The sequence below is a fragment of the Tachypleus tridentatus genome, chromosome 6, assembly GCF_004210375.1.
Source record: "Tachypleus tridentatus isolate NWPU-2018 chromosome 6, ASM421037v1, whole genome shotgun sequence".
Classification (NCBI taxonomy): domain Eukaryota; kingdom Metazoa; phylum Arthropoda; class Merostomata; order Xiphosura; family Limulidae; genus Tachypleus; species Tachypleus tridentatus.
The window spans coordinates 38235545-38257718 of NC_134830.1; the positions used below are offsets into that span (position 1 = coordinate 38235545).

The 22174-nt window shown below is 33.6% G+C and overlaps 2 protein-coding genes across 3 annotated transcripts; both read left to right on the forward strand.

Moving 5' to 3' along the window:
* Positions 1 to 5409: 5409 nt before the first annotated feature.
* On the forward strand, positions 5410 to 21672 carry LOC143252279 (solute carrier family 22 member 13-like). Of its 2 annotated transcripts, none has more exons than XM_076504169.1 (5): positions 5410 to 5579; positions 15696 to 15910; positions 16197 to 16378; positions 18353 to 18492; positions 20448 to 21672. In XM_076504169.1, exons 2-5 carry the CDS (start codon positions 15757 to 15759, stop codon positions 20512 to 20514), a joined length of 543 nt encoding a protein of 180 aa, XP_076360284.1. In that variant the 5' UTR covers positions 5410 to 5579; positions 15696 to 15756; the 3' UTR covers positions 20515 to 21672. The 2 variants fall into 2 exon arrangements, with proteins under 2 accessions (XP_076360284.1, XP_076360283.1); XM_076504168.1 differs by lacking the exon at positions 5410 to 5579 and adding an exon at positions 15077 to 15210.
* LOC143251587 (organic anion transporter 3-like) lies at positions 10528 to 14246 on the forward strand. Its single transcript, XM_076502859.1, has 4 exons — positions 10528 to 11069; positions 12956 to 13110; positions 13568 to 13736; positions 14057 to 14246. Exons 1-4 carry the CDS (start codon positions 11002 to 11004, stop codon positions 14244 to 14246), a joined length of 582 nt encoding a protein of 193 aa, XP_076358974.1. The 5' UTR covers positions 10528 to 11001.
* Positions 21673 to 22174: the final 502 nt, after the last annotated feature.

The following is a 22174-nucleotide window of genomic DNA, read 5'->3' on the forward strand; positions in this document are numbered from 1 at the left end:
AATTAGGGTTACTTGTATTAGGTTCCTTGATCAATTGGTGAAAATCCCATCTTGAACAGTTTCCAGAAACCTTTCTTCCTCATGGTTTGACTCTAGCATTTTCTAATCAGTATTTTTGAAAATAAAATCACCTGTGATTAGAACTTCATTAACAGTTCAAATTTTAATCTCTATTATCATCTCTAAAAGTACATAGTTCCCAAATAAAACCCATTTATTACACTTGGCACGGCATGGCCAAGGGTGTTAAGGCGTTCGACTCGTAATCAGAGGGTCGCGGGTTCGAATCACGCTCGCCTTTTCAGTCGTGGGGGCGTTATAATGTGACGTTCAATCCCACTATTCGTTGGTAAAAGAGTAGCTCAAGAGTTGGCGGTGGGTGGTGATGACTAGCTGCCTTCCCTCTAGTCTTACCCTGCTAAATTAGGGACGGCTAGCGCAGATATCCCTCGAGTTGCTTTGCGCGAAATTCAAAACAAACCAACCCAAATATTCTCTTACAGTGGCTGGAGGAAGAGGCCTAGTACACCTGATCCTCCAGGGTATTCCACATAATTACCCAAATACCAACAACGAGAAATCTCTTACAGCGGTTTTAATATATTGTTTTATATAATTTGTTTGCTTAATTTCAGCAAAGTTCTGGTAAATAAATCAGATATTTTGTGCTAATAATGTTTGGTGTTATTAATCGCTTATAAAAGCGATTTATCCTTCTTAAACGTCATCACAACTTAAAGGTTACAGCTCAATACACTTAACATTTTTTGAATGTATTGTAAATTATCTTTTCTTTTTAATTAGTAGACGAAAGAAAATTAAAATTATAAAGTATAACTTAAAATGTGTTATTTCTCTCTCTAACTTTTTTTAGTGTTAAAAATAGTTAGTGTAAGATTAGAGAGAAGGCAGCTAGTCATCACCACTCACCGCCAGCTCTTGGGTTACTCTTTTATCAACGAATAGTGGGATTGACTGCGACATAATAACGCCCCTACAGCTGAAATGGCGAACATGTTTGGTGCGACAGGGATTTGAACCCGCGACCCTCAGATTACCATAACGTTCTGTCACATTCAGTATTCATGAGAGAACTTTAAGAATAATGACGTTCAAAAATAAATTGAAAACCGCATAATAACAATAAATTGTCTTGTGTTTTGGTGCCTTGCTGTTCAAAGAGCATGCAGTAGAAGTGAATAAATAGTGTTCTATTTTCGAAGTATTCCGATTCCAGATTTAAAACACGTTACAAATACAACTGTAAACTTGTCTCAATCATTAATAAGTTATAATGTTTCTAGAGTTGTTGTTTTTTTATTAAATTGGATTTACACGATTTTTACCTTTTTTATTTCTACAAATTTGAAAAAGAGTTTTTAACATATCAAACCACCAGTCCACAGTGTTGAATATTTTCTTCAATCTCCATATGAATTCTTAAGGCACTCATCACTAAGGGGATTAAGATTTAAAAGTCGCAGTAATTGAGGTTTCATATTCACAAGATGTAACGACTGAACTTTCACATATTTAGAGTTACTTGAGGGTCAATATAATATTTTCATTTAGTTATAATTAAAATATTTAACAATCTAGTTGATATATTTAGTTTAATTACTATACCAGCAATTTACTTATACCTTTGGCCTTTACCTCTCAAATTACTTACTTCTCTATAAGCAGTTTACTTCCGCTGATTTTAAGCTTCTGATCACAATTGCAACATTTTTTTGTCAGAACAATATTAAGCTTGATTCACCTTCTAGAATATTCTCTCGTCTTTGTTTCTTGCGTGTTTTTCATGAAATAGATTTGTAAAAATTTGTGCGATTCGTTGGAAGAAGGTTGTGATGAACCAATTCTATGGCAGATTTAACTTTGTATTTTGAATGTAGTTATATAGTCTAGTTCATACATTTTGTAGCCTCAGAGGAAATCATTTGGAAACAGTTGTTACTTCCAAGTTATGGTTATAAACTGTCGACATTCTTCGCCAGTTTCTTCAAACGGTGACTTTAAATGGTTCAGGCGAGACTTCAAAGTCACATTAATTTTTCTACCAGGCCAACACATTGATGGAGCTTTGGACCATTTATTTGTCACACATTGTTAACAAACTGTAATTATGTCACTAATATCATAGAACGTTTGAGATTCGTAACTGAACTGAGAATCATAGTGAGGGACTGTAAAATGTAATTCTCGTCTTCTCTCTCTTTTCCTTCTTCTATCTCCTTCCATTTCAGTTTTCTCAAACTTCTGGATACAGCTGTCTCCTTCGCGTCTTAATTCATCAGTTTCTTCGTGTACGTATTTCAGTTTCTGATGTTACTTGTATGTTTCCCTGCGATTTATTTATCCTCCTACGTCATTTTCTAACCATCAGCTACTCGCCTTCCTCTATTTCATTATTCAACTTATTTCACGTTCTTTCTGCTTTTCTTGGAGCTTTTGGACTACGTTTTTGAAATATTTTAATCTGGATTTTCTTGTCATCTTAAACGTTAGGCTTACGTACTATGTTCCTCCTAAACGGTTAATAATGAACGGAGAGCTTAAAATTATTTCCACTTCATTTCATACCAAGGAAAGTTATCAGTTCCCCGCTAGTAAAGTGATCAGTTCTTCATATTGTCTCTCTACACATTTCCTGATAGATAAGTGATCAGTTCTTCATATTGTCTCTCTACACAGTTTCCTGATAGATAAGTGATCAGTTCTTCATATTGTCTCTCTACACAGTTTCCTGATAGATAAGTGATCAGTTCTTCATATTGTCTCTCTACACAGTTTCCTGATAGATAAGTGATCAGTTCTTCATATTGTCTCTCTACACAGTTTCCTGATAGATAAGTGATCAGTTCTTCATATTGTCTCTCTACACAGTTTCCTGATAGATAAGTGATCAGTTCTTCATATTGTCTCTCTACACAGTTTCCTGATAGATAAGTGATCAGTTCTTCATATTGTCTCTCTACATAGTTTCCTGATAGATAAGTGATCAGTTCTTCATATTGTCTCTCTACACAGTTTCCTGATAGATAAGTGATCAGTTCTTCATATTGTCTCTCTACACAGTTTCCTGATAGATAAGTGATCAGTTCTTCATATTGTCTCTCTACACAGTTTCCTGATAGATAAGTGATCAGTTCTTCATATTGTCTCTCTACACAGTTTCCTGATAGATAAGTGATCAGTTCTTCATATTGTCTCTCTACACAGTTTCCTGACAGATAAGTAATCAGTTCTTCATATTGTCTCTCTACTCAGTTTCCTGATAGATAAGTGATCAGTTCTTCATATTGTCTCTCTACACAGTTTCCTGATAGATAAGTGATCAGTTCTTTATATTGTCTCTGTACACAGTTTCCTGATAGATAAGTGATCAATTCTTCATATTGTCTCTGTACACAGTTTCCTGATAGATAAGTGATCAGTTCTTCATATTGTCTCTTTACACAGTTTCCTGACAGATAAGTGATCAGTTCTTCATATTGTCTCTCTACACCGTTTCCTGACAGATAAGTGATCAGTTCTTCATATTGTCTCTTTACACAGTTTCCTGACAGATAAGTGATCAGTTCTTCATATTGTCTCTCTACACAGTTTCCTGACAGATAAGTGATCAGTTCTTCATATTGTCTCTCTACACAGTTTCCTGATAGATAAGTGATCAGTTCTTCATATTGTCTCTCTACACCGTTTCCTGACAGATAAGTGATCAGTTCTTCATATTGTCTCTTTACACAGTTTCCTGACAGATAAGTGATCAGTTCTTCATATTGTCTCTCTACTCAGTTTCCTGATAGACAAGTGATCAGTTCATCACCTAGACTTGTTACAATAAACAATGAGCAATTTTTAAACATACTATCTTAATTACAATTAAAATTTTAAGAGTGACACAACAGTAGTCCACTTCACTCACACAACAATAGTGCACTTTATTCTATTTTCAATCAAACATTTTAATCTTTGATTGTTAAAACGATGTCATTTTTTACACTTTAACGATTTCAAACTTGCCGATTGTTAACGTGATACAACTGAAACTTAAAAAAAAACCACACTAAACACCAATTTACACTCCTGGGCACTTTATTATTATTTATTTAGACACCTTTATAGAGGAGGCATATACAAAAAAACGATGGTGCTAGAATTAACACAAGGTTTAACCTCCTTGCACAAACCAATAATGTTCTACTTCCTTAAAAACAATGGAATCATTCATAACAAATCTTGACCACGTACAATATCAGCATCTACAAACTCCTTAAAGAAAATTTCCTTGAATATCATTCAATAACAGATTATGGAACAAAGACTGGTTAAAAACACCTTTTCAATCAGAAGCAGAATCGATTACAGATCCACCAGTAAAATGAATCCAACCCTCAAATAAGTCCTGAATAAATGGATTTAAAGGTTTTAAAAGCCGAGTCACAATTTGACAACAATACCCATATGCTCATATGTACCAAGGGCATGATTTGTTAAAGATACCAAAACCTTGTAACAATCACGATTAACATAATTCTGTAATAATTTCAAGCGAAATCCATACTTACGCAGACGTAAATCACTTAAATTAATGACGTATTGTGATCACATACTTGACGTCGCCACAAGATAATTAACAACCAAGAATTTACCCTGCAGTGACAATCCAGATAGCACAAAAAGTGAGAATACCTGTAATTGTAGTCTAACTATTACCGATTAATTAGAATAAGACATCAACTGAAGATTACTGTAAGCAAACTATACCCTTGTGAACGGTATCAACGATCCAAATCCAACTTTCTGTCCACAGCCACTGCACTTTCCACAGTTAATACAACCACCAGAAGCCTTACCACAAAACCTAACTTCTTGAACATGACATAAGGAAGCCGTATCTGAGAGTTCGTGTCGTCAGCTTGTTGACAAATAAGTCTCAGAATAGAAAACAAATCAACCCAAAATAAAATGAAGTAATCATATTAAGCAAAGGTTCAAACTCTGTAAAAAACAACAACAAGATTTCACTGCACTGACAACATTATCATGAGAACCTTGTAACCAACGTTTTAAGTGAGAACCAATCCGTAGCGTCAAGTAACATATATATATGCGACATTCGGCAAATATATAGGTTGACCTTTAGTAAGTCCTGTTTGTACTGTAACGCGCATCAAGTATTTCATGAACTAGAATGTTACGAAGGAGGTCACAACGAAATTCCATAGCTAAACGTTGTTAAAGTCATTTTAAAATAACACTGTTATTCAGTTCTTTTTTAATTAGTAATTTGTTATTATTTTCTCTTCTTATCGTAAAACAAATTAATCATTTTATAGAGCACTGAAACGAGATCTTAGCACATGCTTTATATCGTAAAATGAACCACTGCAGGATTGGTTGGTCTTGATCTTTGACGTACAGTAACATAACACATGAACACAATTAAAGAAAGTCCACTAACTTAAATTGCAACAGACCAAACTGAGACTGTGTTCAAAACGATATAACCACTTTAATAGGACCGATATATGAACGTGACCGTACGGAGGAAAAGTTGTGAAACATTGCAGGTAAGGAATTAGAATGAGACATGTTTTTTTCTGCATTTGTCTGTTCGAAGATACTTCGCGCTTAAATATTTTTATTAAAAAATAACAGTTGTTTGATGTTTAACAAAATTCTTTTGTGACAAACTTATATTTTCTTTCCATTGGTTTTTCCAACTTTAATTTTATGGTTGTCTGTTAATATATTAAACTGAGTGTAATTTCTAAAATCTGAGTATTTTATTTTCACTGTTAAAACTTCAATATTTTGATAAACTTTACATCCCTCGTGTCTATGCTAAAAACCAAAATTTATTCAAAAGATCTCAAAAGTTATTGTTTTGTTAAAATTACTGTGTACAAAATAGGTTTAGCACCAAGACGTGTGTGTTAGTTTCCTTATATTGATCGAATATACAACATCACCAACTGGAATTATGGTCAGTTAAAACTTATTTCGACTCCTTATGGGCAGGTAGTTAGGGCGTTCGATTCACGATCTGAGGGTTGCAGGTTTGAATCCTCGTCACACGATACACGCTCACCCTTATAGCCGTGGAGACGTTATAATATAACGGACAATCCCACTATTCCTTGGTAAGAGCGTAGCCCAGGATTTGTCGGTGAGAGGTGATGATACTCTAGTGTGATACTGTTTAATTAAAAGTCAATAAATTATTACATTGTGTTCTCCTTCTGAGAAATTTGATGTCCCTACATGTGGCTTTCTCGGTGAGACAACGACAAGTTTCTGCCTATATCCGGGACTCGTTTTCTCAGTAGTCAAAGCAAGATGGGCAAATATGGTCTTTGTTCTAAAACAAACAAACAAAACCATTTATTTGTTTGATATCATACTCTCATAGAATATTAAGATTTTAATCCTAAAGATCCCAAATCCAAGTAGCAAAGATATTTTACACAGTTTTACCTGCAAAAATATTTTACATAGTTTTACCAGCAAAGATATTTTACATAGTTTTACCAGCAAAGATATTTTACACAGTTTTACCATCAAACGTGTTATATGCAGACTTTACTTGGCAATCCTTAGTTGATTTTACTTATCCATAAGAGTTTGTCTTTTCTTATTTTCTCAACTCAGTTATGTACCTTGGCGCGAAATTCTAAAACAAAGGAACCCCATCAGTGTAAAGAAATGGTATATGAAAATATGTGGAGAGAATCTGTACAAAGAATTAATGATAATTCACCTCAATAATCTGTATTGGTAACTAGCTTACTGTATAGATAATTTTGTTGTGATCAACCATTATTTTGTAGACGTATTTATTTTTTGTTAATTTAGTTGTTGAAGTGTAATATGTATGACGTAGTTGACAAATCAAATTGTTTTTCTCATTCAACCTTTGAAGACCTCTCAGTAAATATTCAAAACTTACGTAATTTTCCATTGTTACAAGAAGTTTAAATCAATGTATAGGGCTTCTGGTGGGAAAGCCAAAAGTTAATGCCGTGATGTTGTTCTGCATTTTGAGCTTTAGCCGCGTTGTAAAAGTTATAGCCAATCTTGTTATTTGATCCAAAATTGGAGAAAGCCCATATGACGGCAGGCGCTATTAACTGGTTTCTTTTTACTCTGGTCTACTTTTCTAAATCAGAGCTAGCTATACCTGAAAAAGGAATCTATTGCCAACCCATTATGACACGCAGCAGTTCCAATAATTTATGAATTATACTTAATTGCTTCAGGATATTCTGTGGATTCGTTTATAAAATCGAAAGGTTTTTACCAATGGAAATAAAGCTGTTCTGAATGTTTGTAGCCGTGAAATATAAAATTAAGTTAAGATCGTATCTGTGTTTTTGTTATTAAAGTTCAGCTTAGATTGCTTTATTAAACATCCAATTATTTAAAAAAAAAAAGACTTTCATGACTGTCTTTCTGTTTTGTTTTTTTCATATTTGTTCTAAAGATTCTCGATTTATATGTTCAGTTAGTCCTACGAGACTCACCGTCGAATTGTGTTTCATTTAACCAACTGTATCCAGTCAGACCTGAAAGCGTATAGTGTGTTTGAACTAGGAATAAACTTGTCAAAGAAAGAACAACCAAAATAAAACATGGAAATCACTGACGTCATAGGTAATTTGGGACGACTTCAGTGTTACATAATAATCTTACTTATTTACCGAGGATTACCGACGGCGTGGCAGATTTTGGCCCTACCATTTTGGCTCCCGATACTGACCACTGGTGTGCCAAACCACACCAATTAGAAAACTGGACAGTTACTGGAAGAATGTCTCCACAGACAGCCAGTGTCTGAGTTACAGCTACACGTTAGTTCAATTCTATGTAATTATTGATCACAGATAAGTTTTGTAAAATAAATAGGCTATTTTATAAGTTTTCATTGTATTTGCTTTCAATGATCAGTTGTGTAAAAATGAAGTATTAAACCAGATGGTGCAAATTTAAAGATCTGTAATTTAATAGTTCTTTTATATTTCATTTCGATGTCTAGTAAAGAAAGGTTTCTGGAACTTTTTAATTTTTTAAAAAGTTTTTGTTTTATTTGAAATAGTTATTTGACTGACCGTCATCTACGTGAAAAAACAGCAGGCTCGATTATTAATTTTGAAACCCACATCTGTTCATAGAGCTGTAACCTAAATTGTCTAAACACTAGGCCTTGACAAATGCAAAGTATATAATTACTTGATAATGGAAATATGTTGAAATCTCTTCTAACGTATATTCGTATAACTTTGTTTATTTAAGGCTTAAGAAAAGTTATACTGTCTGAAACCAAACTGGTATAAATTACTTGATAAAGATGTAGATCTAGAGCTATAAATCTAAAAGAGAAGACTATACTAGAGGCCTCCCCAATGTCTGTTTGTGTTTGTTTGTTTTGAATTTCGCGCAAAGCTACTCGAAGGCTATCTGCGCTAGCCGTCCCTAATTTAGCAGTGTAAGACTAGAGGGAAGGCAGCTGGTCATCGCCACCCACTGCTAACTCTTGGACTACTCTTTTACCAACGAATAGCGGGATTGACCGCACATTATAACGCTCCCATGGCTGAAAGGGCGAGCGTGTTTGGTGCGACCGTGATTCGAACCCGCGACCCTCGGATTACGAGTCGAACGCCTTAACATGCTTGGCCATTCCGGGCCCTCCCCAATGTCACAAACAAGCTATACGAGAGTTTAAGCTTTTCTATGGGCTCAAAGTGAATCTTGAAGGCTTTTAACTCTTTATAAATTTGTTGGGCATTGAATACATAGCCCATTGTACAAGTTGTATTTAAGAAAAAAAAACAGAGACACATTAGAGTTTCACTTCCTGTTTTGAAAGTAACTTATTTCGTGTGAATGCGAGCATTCCTCTCAGTAGAATTATCTTATTTTACGAGGATGTGAATATTAATTTTTTTTAGTGGAAGTAAACTATTTTATACTGTGGGGGCCCTGCATGGCCTGATGGATAAGGCACTCGACTCGTAATCTGAGGGTCACAGGCTCGAATTCCCGTCACACCAAACATACTCGCCCTTTCAGCCCTCAGCATAGCCCGTTGGTAAAAGAGTAGCGTGTAGCTTTGCGTGAAATTCAATAGCCCACGTGTAGCTTTGCGTGACCAAACCAAACTTTGCTCTGAGATCGTTAGATACAAAAACGCTTTTCAGTAATCTCCTAGGTACAAAATAATGACACGATGTTATCTTAACGTTTGGTGTCTGTAATTAATATATTTTTCTAATATATATGTTAACTGGAGAGAGGCGTTTCGGACTACTTCCATCATATATGCAGTGTATGGTTATTTAACAAAAAAACGATTTCTTTTAAGCTAATATTTCATGTAGGATTCTGTTATGCAGTATCTTTAGGTTTGCATATTTGTATATAGAACCTGATGATGTGGACCTGGGTACTCTGTAAACTATTGTAAATAGAACATTTTGTGTTGTTTTTATTTTCTTATGCATTTTGGTGCTGTAAGTATTCACACTGGATATGCATAATCTATTACTGGAGGGTATATGTTTTATATTGTAACCATGTTTTCGGCGTATGTGCCGATGTTTTAGTCCGTTAGACTCCTAGCCTAATTCGTCCGTTGCGAAAGCTGTGGTTTTCATTTGTGTGTTTGACCATTGGAAATACCGCGCTGTAGTTCCATTTCTCACACTCGGCATTCCAGACTATTGATCTATACAGTGTCGCTTGCTAATTTTTTGTTACTAGATCTCAAAATAAACGAGTCTATCACTCAAAATATGTATTCGTTGTAAACCTGGTTACGTTGTTCGGTTTATTTGCTGTTTTTCTATTTTTGTGGAATATTAATACATTCAATTTCTTCCAAGTAATGTGGATCTATCCAGAGTTTAGTAGGAGGCTAAAGAGAACTGTTAGGTTTCAAACAATCGCTGAGTAAAGTATAGTAGGGGCATTCAAACGTTGTTAAATTCCTTTCTGATCCAGTCAAAATTAAGGAAAGTTATGAAGTGAATTGAAGGCATATTCACAGAATAATTATTGGTAAAAATCAGTTAAGTTAACAGTTTCTAACATGTGGAAAAGTCAGTGCGTTTTGGTAACATAACGTTCCAACTATATCTTTTATGCCATGTTGCTCAACAACCAAAGTATAATATAATATTGTTGATAACATGAAATGAAATGTACAGACAATAAAGCTAGAAAAAAAATTGGTTGATTTCTTAACTTAAGTATCTCTGTTGGTTAAATAAGTTTGTTTTATATTAGAAAGAGCTTTAAATGTAAAATTAAATAGATGTTTTCACTTTCATGATAGATTTTAAACACATGGTTACAAATTAACTGATCCTAACACTACGTCTTTACTTTTGACTTATTTTACCAACATCCATTACACTTATAAGGCTTCACGTCCCCTTGTACTCTTCTCTCTAAAATCGTAATGGGCAGACAAAAATCGAACTGTTCCATCTGGATAAATACATTTCGTATTATATGACTCATCCTATTTCGAGAAATCAAGCGTTAAGTAACACAATGGTATTTATATATGTTACATGTCTTATATTATTGATATTTGCTTAGTTACTTGATGGACTATGTGATCGTTATTTATCACATTATTTATGCGTGTTGTATACGTTTAAGTTTCATGTTACATTTTCATATTTACTCACCAGAGAGGATATTTTCGTATAAATTAGTCACTTCAAAAATTGTGTTTACACCCCTAAAACAGAAAATTTTGTAGCCATCCAATACAAATGGCATATTAAATATTAACCTATTAGATTGGAGGTATATACTTTGAGATTTTTATTGATTTAGCCTAAAAGCTTTAACCAGCATTAATTAATTTCTCATAGTCGAAAAACGTCTGAACTATTTATCCCCTCTTTGTATTTCCATTTAGTTCTAAAGTTTAATATCTTTCAGTGGAACTTGTTCTGTGATCATGAGTGGCTTGAGTCCATGAACCAGACGGTGTTTATGTTGGGAATGCTGTTTGGTGTATTTATATCTGGTCATTTCAGTGACAGGTAAGTATTTTAGAGCCTGGTTTATCATTTTATAAACCAAACTTATTTATAGTAAATACATTCTAATAGGAATGAATACAAACCATTAATAAGAAGAATTCTTAAATAAAAGTCCGATCCCTCCGTTTGTATTTACTATAAATATTAATGTGTTAATTAATATTCACATCATGAAGGCGTGTCATTACAAAAGGTGTTTGGTGTAATTCTAACCCTAACATTTTTTTTTTACAGTAAGATGTTTCTATAAAGGACTGATCCTACGTTTTAGACTCAAAATGTTGTTTAAATATCTGTTTACTTTTAATGGTATTAAATGTAGATGGTGAACATTAAGTCAGTCTAGGTGTACAGAATAACCTGGAAGGTGAACCTATAATGTACGAGTAATCTATTTTGTGCACATGTATAACAAGATACGGAGCTAAATCAATTAGTTTATAAAAAGATATTAGGCGGCACCACTGTAATAATTGTTTAATATCTCTTCCATTGTTTTCCCTCACTTTGTTCATTCTGATGACGGCATTTGATGTTGCAGCAGGAAATATCTGGTCAGGAAAATCACACTTTCCTGTTTCAGCGATATTTTCACTCAATGGATACTAGATTATGATGCAGATATGCACCTTAAGATGTTATAACTAATAAACAGCAGGAGTTAGGTCGGGAGGAAAGGTTGGTAAGTTCTTACTGAAAGCCTATGAAAGTAATATTACTATTGGACGGTGGATTTAAGACAAAGCTCATTTCTGTGTAGCTATAACATCGTGGATAGTTATAAGCTGATGTTCTTTTCGTATGACGGTATGTTAACGTCACCCAGTCATTTGGCGTGTCAGTAAGTACTACTGTTTAATTTTTAAAGGAAAAGGTAGTAGCGAAACTATAACAGGGATTTGTAATGACTTTTATGACATAATTACTTGGAATAAGTGATGCAACTAACAACGAAGAACGAAATTGTTCTGATATGTTTTAGGATGAATCATAAACAATTTTCATCAACTGTAACATATGCCATGGGTTCCATTACAAACGTTTTTTTTTTTTTTTTCTTTCTGGATTGTTAATAATGTTTTCTAGCTTCTGAAAATACCCAGTAGAATAGAGAAATACAGATGTAGGGTAACGTACCAAACTTTAATATAGTACAACGTTCTGCATCTCGATTATACGGTTATTCCTACATCAAGAGTTTAAGTCTACAATATTAGTTCATTGATGTTCGTGGGTGACCTTACCTTAGATAATTAACTGAATTCGTATTCTTTCTGAACTTTCTAATGAATTTGTTCAGAGCAAATTTTTATTTCCATATCATAATTACTAAACAGTAGTGAGGTAAAACACGATCAGACGTGGCGACATGATTGTTTGTTTGTTTGACTTTCGCGCAAAGCTACACGAGAGCTATCTACGCTAGCCGTCCCTAATTTAGTAGTGTAAGACTAGAGGGAAGGCAGCTAGTCATCACCACCCACCGTCAACTCTTGAGCTACTCTTTTACCAACGAATAGTGGGATTGACTATCACATTATAAGGCTCCCACGACTGAAAGGCGAGCATGTTTGGTGCGACGGGGATTCGAAACCGCGACCCTCAGATAACGAGTCGAACGCCTTAACCCACCTGATCATGCCGGGCCATGGCGACATGAACTGTGAGGACGTGGTGAGGTTGAGTGATCGTTTTAATATAGTTAATTCAAATACTGTATAAAAACTTGTTCGGATATTAATAGTGGGTTTAATTGATCATTCATTGCTCTACACTTGATCACTCACTTCTCTATCTCAACTTTCACGTCATTTTTTGTTTTGAAGTGTTTCTCATAACATAGATTTATTTGTTGTTTTACACTATTTACATTATTTATTATTCAGGTTTGGACGACGACCGGTGTTGTTAGGTTCCCTATGTCTGTCTATTGTCTCGAGCTACGCAGGTGCAGCTGTTCCGAACTTGTCATTTTTTTATATCACCCGGTTTTGTTCAGCGATGGGTGTATCCAGCATACAAAATTCTGGTGTTTCTCTATGTAAGTAGCTACAGAAAGTTTGTTCATTTTCATTTCTGGATGATGTTTCTGCAGTAAATAGTATATCTAATATCTTAAATGTTCTGTCTTCTTTTGTTTTCTGTATGGAAAATTATTTTCATCACCATTTAGAGCTAACAGAGAAGAGAGGACTTGTGAATATTTGTTCTCAAAATGTAGGATCTCTTTGTCTTAAATATAAATCCTTCCGTGAATTCAGTGTCTTTTATTGTGGATCGAGTGCCTTAAAAGTTCGTTCATTCCTGTCGTTTTATTTAAAACAAGTTTAACTTATCATGTAAATGTTTCAGTTTGTTTTTCGAGATAACAAACAGATTGCATTGAAAAAGTTAACGTTATTTGTCGCAATAAGTAATTTAACTGTAGCTCTACCTGAACGTTTTTGGTAACGTATAACAGATGTAGACCAATATGTTTTACTTGTTTGTTTCTGTAGTGATGGAAATTATTAGTCCAGGGTATCGACTTTGGGTAGCGGTTTCATTTTCTTTTGGTTGGACTCTAGGATTAATTATCCTTCCTGGACTTGCTTGGATAATCAAGGACTGGCAGTATTTTCAAGCTGTAACCACGTGTAGCTGGTTACCGATGTTGGTCGCCTGGTGGTGAGTTGGAGAATATCTTTTGTCATGTCGTGAAACATAAACAATTTATAGTTGCAACATTACTTTAAAGTTTCAGAAGTCCTGTTACCAAAGAGTTTGTGCTATATAATCTGATCTTTACATTCAACTGAATAATAATGATAATTAATAACAATGTGGGTTTGTCACGTTATCCAAACACTTAAATTATTGTATTTATTGTTGGTGAGTAAAGGATTATACATTAAAAACAAACGAATTACATGTTAATATTAGTGTGTATAAATAGTATTAATACATTCAATAAAATATTTGACTATAGATGTGTAATAATATTTTAGGTTCCTGCCAGAATCTCCAAGATGGCTTCTTACCAGGAAGCAGTACACAGATGCAGAGAATACCATCAGGAAGTTTTTTAGTTTCAATAAACTAAGTGTTTCAAACCTGGATCACACGATGAAGATACTGGAAGCAAAGATTGAACTGGTAATTAACTTATATAATGAAAGACTTGAAGAATTGTTCTAAACAAATATTTCTTGCATATCTAACAAGGGCGTGCGTAGGAATACCACTTTTACTGCTATCGAGGGCTAAGCAAACACACACACTATATATTTATGTAAGGAAAGACTTGAAGAGTGTTTGTAAGAGATAAGTTGTTTGAAGTTAACTGTTCATCTGTTTTAAGTGCACCACTGGACAATGTGCTAGCTGCGCTGTACCTACTGTAGGGATTGAACCCAAAATGTTAGTGTTTTAAACACTCAAGATTATCAATGAGCCCCCGATGTTTAGCAGTGTTAGTTAATTACTAAAGATAAAATACAGTGATAAGTTTATACACGGACAATACTGATTATATTTCATGAAAATAGAATAATGGTGTATGATATTGTTCTCTGTTTATTTAACTACCAATATTATTTGAAATAAACTTGTAATAATTCGAATACATTGTTTTTGCAGTTGGAAATCCTGACGTTTTATTGAAATTTTCAGCAGTAATCTCGATAAAGCCTTACGAAGTTCGTGTAACGTTTGGAAAATAGGTCAAATCTAAAATAATATATTATGCCATGTATGAAAAATATTTCTAATATTAAAAACATATATACGTATGAAATAAAGGACATAATACGGATGAAATAATATATATATATATATGTATATTAAATATTTTAACCATTAGTTATAACGAAATTAATTTTATTATTAAGTTTTTGACCATCCAAAGGTTTCAGTTTCCTTTATTGCGCACCAGTAAATGATTGTGAAAGAAAACAATTGTTTTTTTTTTAAATTTACATACTTTCTAAGGTCGAGTCTTAAAATTGTGAATATCAACAAAAGTATGGGAACAATAATGACTTCATTGTCTTTCTGTATTAATAAAAATGTAGGAAAAAAAAAGAAAGTCATCTTTAACCTTCCTGGACTTGCTCAAAACTCCGCAGCTACGTCGTAGGACTATAGAAGTAGCATTCATCTTGTAAGTATTAAAAAACAATACGTGTTTTGGTGATATACGTGTAATATATTGTTAGCCGCAGCATAACCGCTCGTAGAATGTTTCTGAGTTTTTCTAGTGCAAACGTTTAGCTCATAGTTTCGTCATCTCTTGACCGATTTGACATCAAATTATGGTTTCGGACTCGATTAGTGTATTTAGTCAGGTCCAAGATCTCATAGGTTAACTTATTCTAATCCTACATTGAAGAATATCGATTTGAGGATAGACTTATAGATATTTCAATGAGTAATGAAATCGAATCGAATATACACGAGTCCATGTTTGGTGTCAGATGCGCACAAAATTATAGATAAAAAAAGATAAAGTTGGAAAACCACTATATATGCATCATAAAATAAAACGCGAACACATTTTACACGATCTTTGGCGATAATTAAGAGGAATTGTAATGCTTGTATTATTAACAAAAATAGTTTTACTTATAACATTTTTTACCTATCTAGTTTTGCAACATCATTTTTATACTACGGCTTGACCTTCGGCTCAGCTACACTAGGAGGCAGTATGTATATCAACCTACTACTCTCAGGTGCTGTGGAACTTCCGGTTTGTGTGGTGCTCCCTCTAGCAATAAAGTATGTGAAACGAAAACCAACGATCATAGTCTCTTTCGTGGTTACTTTTGTTTCCTGTGTTTTGGTTATTGCTGTTCCGGAAGGTGTGTGTAAAGTTTACTGAAAATCTGTTTTCTCATAATTATAAATTATTAATTTTACCAGAGTTGTTATGCTTTCAACTACATGTTGCAACAAGCGTTTCAAATGAGTCACATATACTAATGTTCATTGAATTTACGTTCGTGAAGTAACTTTGTAACACTTACAAACTTCCGTTACATAAAGTAAGTTTTTAAGGTATCATATCTGTATTTAACTTACTGCTGTAGTTTAATGGTCTCTTGGCTGTTGGTGTTTTAAATCTCTATATATATTTATTTTACAAAGATATGGTGGCAACAAAGATTTCACTAAGTATGATTGGAAAGATGTTCATATCCACAGCTGGTAGCATCAATTTTATCTATGGAGGAGAAGTGTTCCCCACTGTTATTAGAACTGTGGGGGTTGGGACTTCTATTCTCTGTTCGAGAATAGGAGGGGCAATCGCTCCCTTTGTTCGTGAACTGGTGAGTTAGAACAAACTTAAATTGTTATAAACATTTGTTTACCAGAGTATGTATTGCCACTTAACAGGGATTATTTATATTGATGCAGAAACACCGACCGCTTGTGAATGATGTACGAACACATTTTTTATATATTAAAAATTTTCACGCGACGAAGTGTCTACAATGTGAATTATAGGATATAAAAATATATAATAGAAAATAAATTAAAGTTATAAATAGGATAAGTAGAATTTAGTCGACTCTTAGTACAGCCATATCAGTTTACTTTTTCTATAAATAGATTTAGAAGACCTTGTATATAAACTGTTGAACAAGTAAACACATAGAACAACTTAAACACAGATGTCAATTTATGAGGATAAATTAATTCATGTACAGAGAAAATCTCACTCTATTTTAACACCTGTTGACGTGTGGCCAGTATTAAACAGGTTAAGCTCATTTCAATCTTGTTAAAACACGACTGTTCTTTAACAAGAATTTATCCTTAGACGTGTCCATTATCTTTCAGTTCAAATAGGTCTGTGATGACGAGAAACCCATTTGACGTAAAAATGTATCTCAAGACGGCTGGTACGAGTATTGAAACTTTTATTCTTAGAATGTCGAAACGTTGTTCTCTACTGTATTTTAATAAAAGTTTTATTACCCATACCAGCCGCCCTGAGAAACAGTTCTAACAGATGTGCAAACGTCAGAAGCTTCACACTCGCCTATGAAATTATATGACAGTTAGTAGCAGTTTATAGAGTTACTTAAATTCAGATTGTTATTTTAATTCAAAACTTTATTAGTTCAACGTTCCATTCCATATCATCAAACTACAAAACTATCACTTCAATGAGAAATTGACCAATCAAAACACAGCACCTCCGGCAACCCATCTGTATGATTCGAGCCTTCTAAGTCTAGAATTTTGGGTTCTAGTACTTCGGCAAATACAACTCCTAATAAATCATTCTGGAGCTTTTCACTAAAAAAAACAAAACAAGGAAGTAAAATAACACACTACAAAATGTATTTATATAGAGGGACTATCTGGCTACGTTTACCACACATTTAATATTATAAAAGCCACATTTTTTAAACAATAGCACATAATAATCACTGGTAGGTGTCGAACACAATTGACACCACTACACTTTGTATACATACAGACTTACAACATCTGACGTTGTTTTAGCGTTAACAAACGCGTGGGAAAGTTTATCGGTGATTTTGCAGAAGATTATACTAATGCCTTCCCATCTTACCAAGGATGAGTAAAACGTAACTTTTAATAACCCACTAAAATATTGTCAAAAATATCAAATTTCACACTGAATGGCAGGAAGAAATAACTATTTGAAAATATGAATAATTACTTTAATAATATTTCAAACTGAAAATTACATTTTGAAGTTGAATTTTTCTTTTTTAAATATGTTGTTTCATAGTAATACATTACGAATAAAGTTAATAAGAGTAGTAAATATATTATTTCCCTTAATTTGTACTTGTGAAATATACTGTTAGTGTATCGTGATGTTGCACAGAAATAAATTAAACACCACAGAGACTAGGATATTCTTACGGAACCTAAAATACGTGGTAAAAGCTTCAAACACAATCAAGTGTTGTTTACAGTTGGAGTATTTGATAGTTTATGACAATATGTTTATATACCTTTAAATATTTACTGAGAAATGCTGCTGTAAAAGTATAGCCTACCACTTGCTCAGCGGAAAGTTTTCTTTGAAATTATAACCTTAAAAAAATGTGTTTCGATACTTGTGATGGGCACAGCACAAATAACCCATTGTGTAGCTTTATGTTTAACAACAATAAATAAAGAGACAAAAACTGAATGAGCTAAACTTTTATTTTGTTTGTAAAATAATATTAAATGTTGATGGTGTTTTCAAACTTCCATTTATTTCTGCATAAATTTAATAATCAGTAGAGATTAGTTGTTATAATTTGATCTTTTAGAGTGAATACACGCACGTCGCTGTACCTTCTGTAATTTATGGTGTTCTGTCAATAGTAGCAACCATTATGGTCTTCCTTCTACCAGAAACATTTAACACACAACTTCCTGACACAATACTGGAGATAGAGAACCCAGAGAAGTAAGTGAGCTTCAAATCTTGATTTATAATAAACCATAACAGTGACAGTGATGAAGAATTTAAAAATAATTATTATTTTTCAACTTTTTGAATTTAGAAAAAAATCTTGTCAAGATCACTTTTTACTTCCAATATTCAGTTCTAGAACATTCGTGATAAATTTATTCTACCTGATTTAGCGGTGGTAACATTGAAAGCTCATAACACTAAACTGAAAGGTTCAACCCTTATGGTAAACACAACTCATATGGCCATTTGTGCATCTTTGCTCTTAAGAAAATTAAAATAGAAATAAATAATTATGAATTAATTCTATAGGCTACAATAGCAACAACCTTTAAAATAGAAAGATCTGAATTTGATAATTCGTTTCGACTACTACCGTCGATACTGTGGGTTGAAACGCTGTAATTATTAAAATAAGAACTTATCCACTGTAGAAGTGGTAATGGTATTTGGTAATCAATTACTAAGTTCAGTAGATTTAACTATAAAAACACAGTCATAAAGTTTATATTTAAATTTAAATGCTTCAATAAATGATCTGTTTTTTAATACTATTTTATTGTTAAAACACAGTTGTTGATGTTTAAGGGATCTTCTAGTATACTTATACAAAATGTTTACAGAAAATGTCTTACTACTTGTGCCAGCCTTATTGTAATAAGAAGAATGTTTCGGTCATGTTATTTGGCATTCTTTCTTGACTGCTTGAAAACAACAATTCAAAAACCTGTTACCAGTTGTCAGAAACAAGAAACTTTATAACCAACACCGGAAAAATATTTTACCAGTAAACAACAACAAAAGTTTCCACAGTTTTAATTTTGGCAAGATGTCCAGTGTATTCTGAGCTAAGATTACAACTAATGTACTTCATGCTCCTCTTGTGGCTCAGCTGTAAATGTGAAGGCTTATAAAGCCCAAAATCCGGCTTTCGATACATGTGGTGGGCGTAGCACAGATAGCAGTTGAGTAGTTTCGTGGTTACTACAAACAAAGCAAAAAAACAGACTATATATTTAATGTAAAATTTCATGTTTTCTCAGCTTAATTACAAACTGGAGACTCTAACTGTTTCCAACGATAAGATGTTTTATTTCATATCACATAGATTTTTTCTTGAAAACTAATTATATAGCTCGTTATTTCTTGTTGTTTACTCTCGGAGTTCAAAGCGGAGGGGGCTAAAATGTGTCATGAAAATTACCCAAACACGAAGGACGCACTAACCGAATCTAGTATCAGTGTTTCTTTTCTCCCCCTAGATCCTGTGTACGCCAAGTTTCAAATTGTGTTCATATTCTCACTCAGAAGCTATTGAAACCAAACATACATCACGTGCACAGATACCAATCCAATACCACGGTTTGATATCTAAACGGTTTTGTTTTTGTGTGCTAGCCCTACTTATGGTTAAATGTAAAATAATTAAATATAATAGGGAAACATTGATACATTGGGGTCTCTTTGAATCATGAAGGGGCATAAACTTCACAGATATCTTGTGCTAGTTATACCTAACATAGGTGTGAACTTCACTTAAAAATTAAGAACAAATCTCTTATGTTTTAAAGAAGGTTTTTAATTATTGTACAGTTATATAAGGATATAAAGTATCTTAAAGAAGTTGTGACTTTATTATTCAATCATGTAAAGATGCCTTATCTTGTTATTATTTAGTTGAAGACAGAGTCAAAGTGTTTTAAAACAGATGTGACTTTTAATTATTGAAATTTTCAAAATGTTGTGAAGTATTTAAGAGCAAATCTAATATGGATGTTGTTAACTTCCGAACCTTCTAATTAAGAGCTAAAGCGTCATCTATCATGTGTTTCAATAACAAACAGGGAACATGTTTGAAAATGTGCTTAAAAGCTATTTTAATATCTTGCTATTTCTGTTGTGTTTTTTCAAAATAACTACCAGTTTTGTATTCAAATCTGTTCTTACAGATTGGTCAAATATCAGACAGAAGGTCCAGTTGAAGAGACCGAGCTTCAACAAACAGTAGCAGCATGAAAATAGAGGCATAAGATCTATATTAACTTGTGTTTAACAGTGTATTAAAACTGTTTTATTGACTTATAGTTTAATAAAAATGGTCTACTGTGACGTTCTCAACATTTGTTTAACAGGTACCGAGAGGAAAAAGGAATGATGCTAATAAGTAAAACAAAATATGTATTACATTCAAAGTTCCGTGGTTCTAGCCCCGCTAACTGCGCATACTTCTATTCCAATTACAGCAAATTTAATGGTAAAAAAATTGTACCATGTATTTATGTAGCGCGTTATAAAAGTGACAATCAAATACCATTAATGAGTAATAGTTCTCCATAGGTTTGTGTTGGCTGGCTTTTCTCCCTCCCCCTTTATTCTATTATTTCGAAATTAGGAACGGCTAGAGAAGATAGCCCCTGAGCAGCCTTAGAGGAAATTCAATAAGAAACAAACGAAAAAATAATTAATGAAAATAATATTAATAGCAAACGATTGGTGCTACATACAAATAAAAACTGAAAACAGAAATATCGTCGTTTGGATTTAAAAAATCTTAATGTATTAGTGAACAACTTTCATTTTTATCCTGATTAACGTCATTCCTTTCTCTCTCTCTCCTTTAGTAGAACGCTATACATTCGGCTATCTTCACTCTATCCAGTTTTTGGAAACGAATTCCGGATTTTAGCATTGCAGTTCTGTCATACTGTCACTGACTACGTACATTTCTCTGTCCCTTAGAGTTATTTTAATTTTTTACCAACGAATAGTAGGATTGACCGTAACAATATACGTCCCCACGGCTGGGAGGGTGAGCACGTTTAGCGCGACGCGAGCGCGAACCCGCAACCCTCGGATTACGAGTCGCACGCCTTACGCGTTTGGCCATGCCAGGCCCTGCAGTTCTGTCCTACTGTCACTGACTACATACATTTCTCTTTAGAGTTATTTTAATTCTTTTTTTTTAAATTGTTGTGCTTTTCATTAATTTGTTTATTAAGTTTTAACAAAGTTCAACTAAAAGAAACGAATTTTATTTTAAATCAGATTTGAGTTTTTTTAATTAATTAAAAATAAAAGCAGCATTGATAAAGTATAAATTTAAACACTACGGTTTCCTCTGTATCTGTACTACGTATCACATAACGATATAGATGAAACTAGATACCAATATAAAGGAACGCCTTTATACCTATATTAATATAATAAAATAAATAAAACTATATATTCAAACATCTAACACCGCCCTCTACATTCCGACACTCAGTTACACAACCCCTTTCAAACATGTGGTCAGCTTCCGGTCAGTTACCTCTTTCTTTGAGAACCTGACGATGATCGAAGAAGGTCGAAACGTTGTTCGCTCTTCTATGTAAAATATTTTCTCAACCCAAACGAGCCGTTTTTGCATATAGATAAGCATTCGTTTTATCACAAAACACCAGACACACGGGCATATAGCTGATTGAGACGAAGGGTGATGCCGTTCAAATACTTCATTCGAAATTCAACACGCCATAAACATGACTTTAAACTCGCTTGTCCATTAACAAAGCACAACGTTTTTAACTTGGAAATAATTGTCTTTTTTTTTTTGGGGGGGGTGAGGATTAGAGGGCTTTTACACTTCTAGATATACAAGATAGTCGAGTTTCATCTTTTCTGTTTCGTACCATTT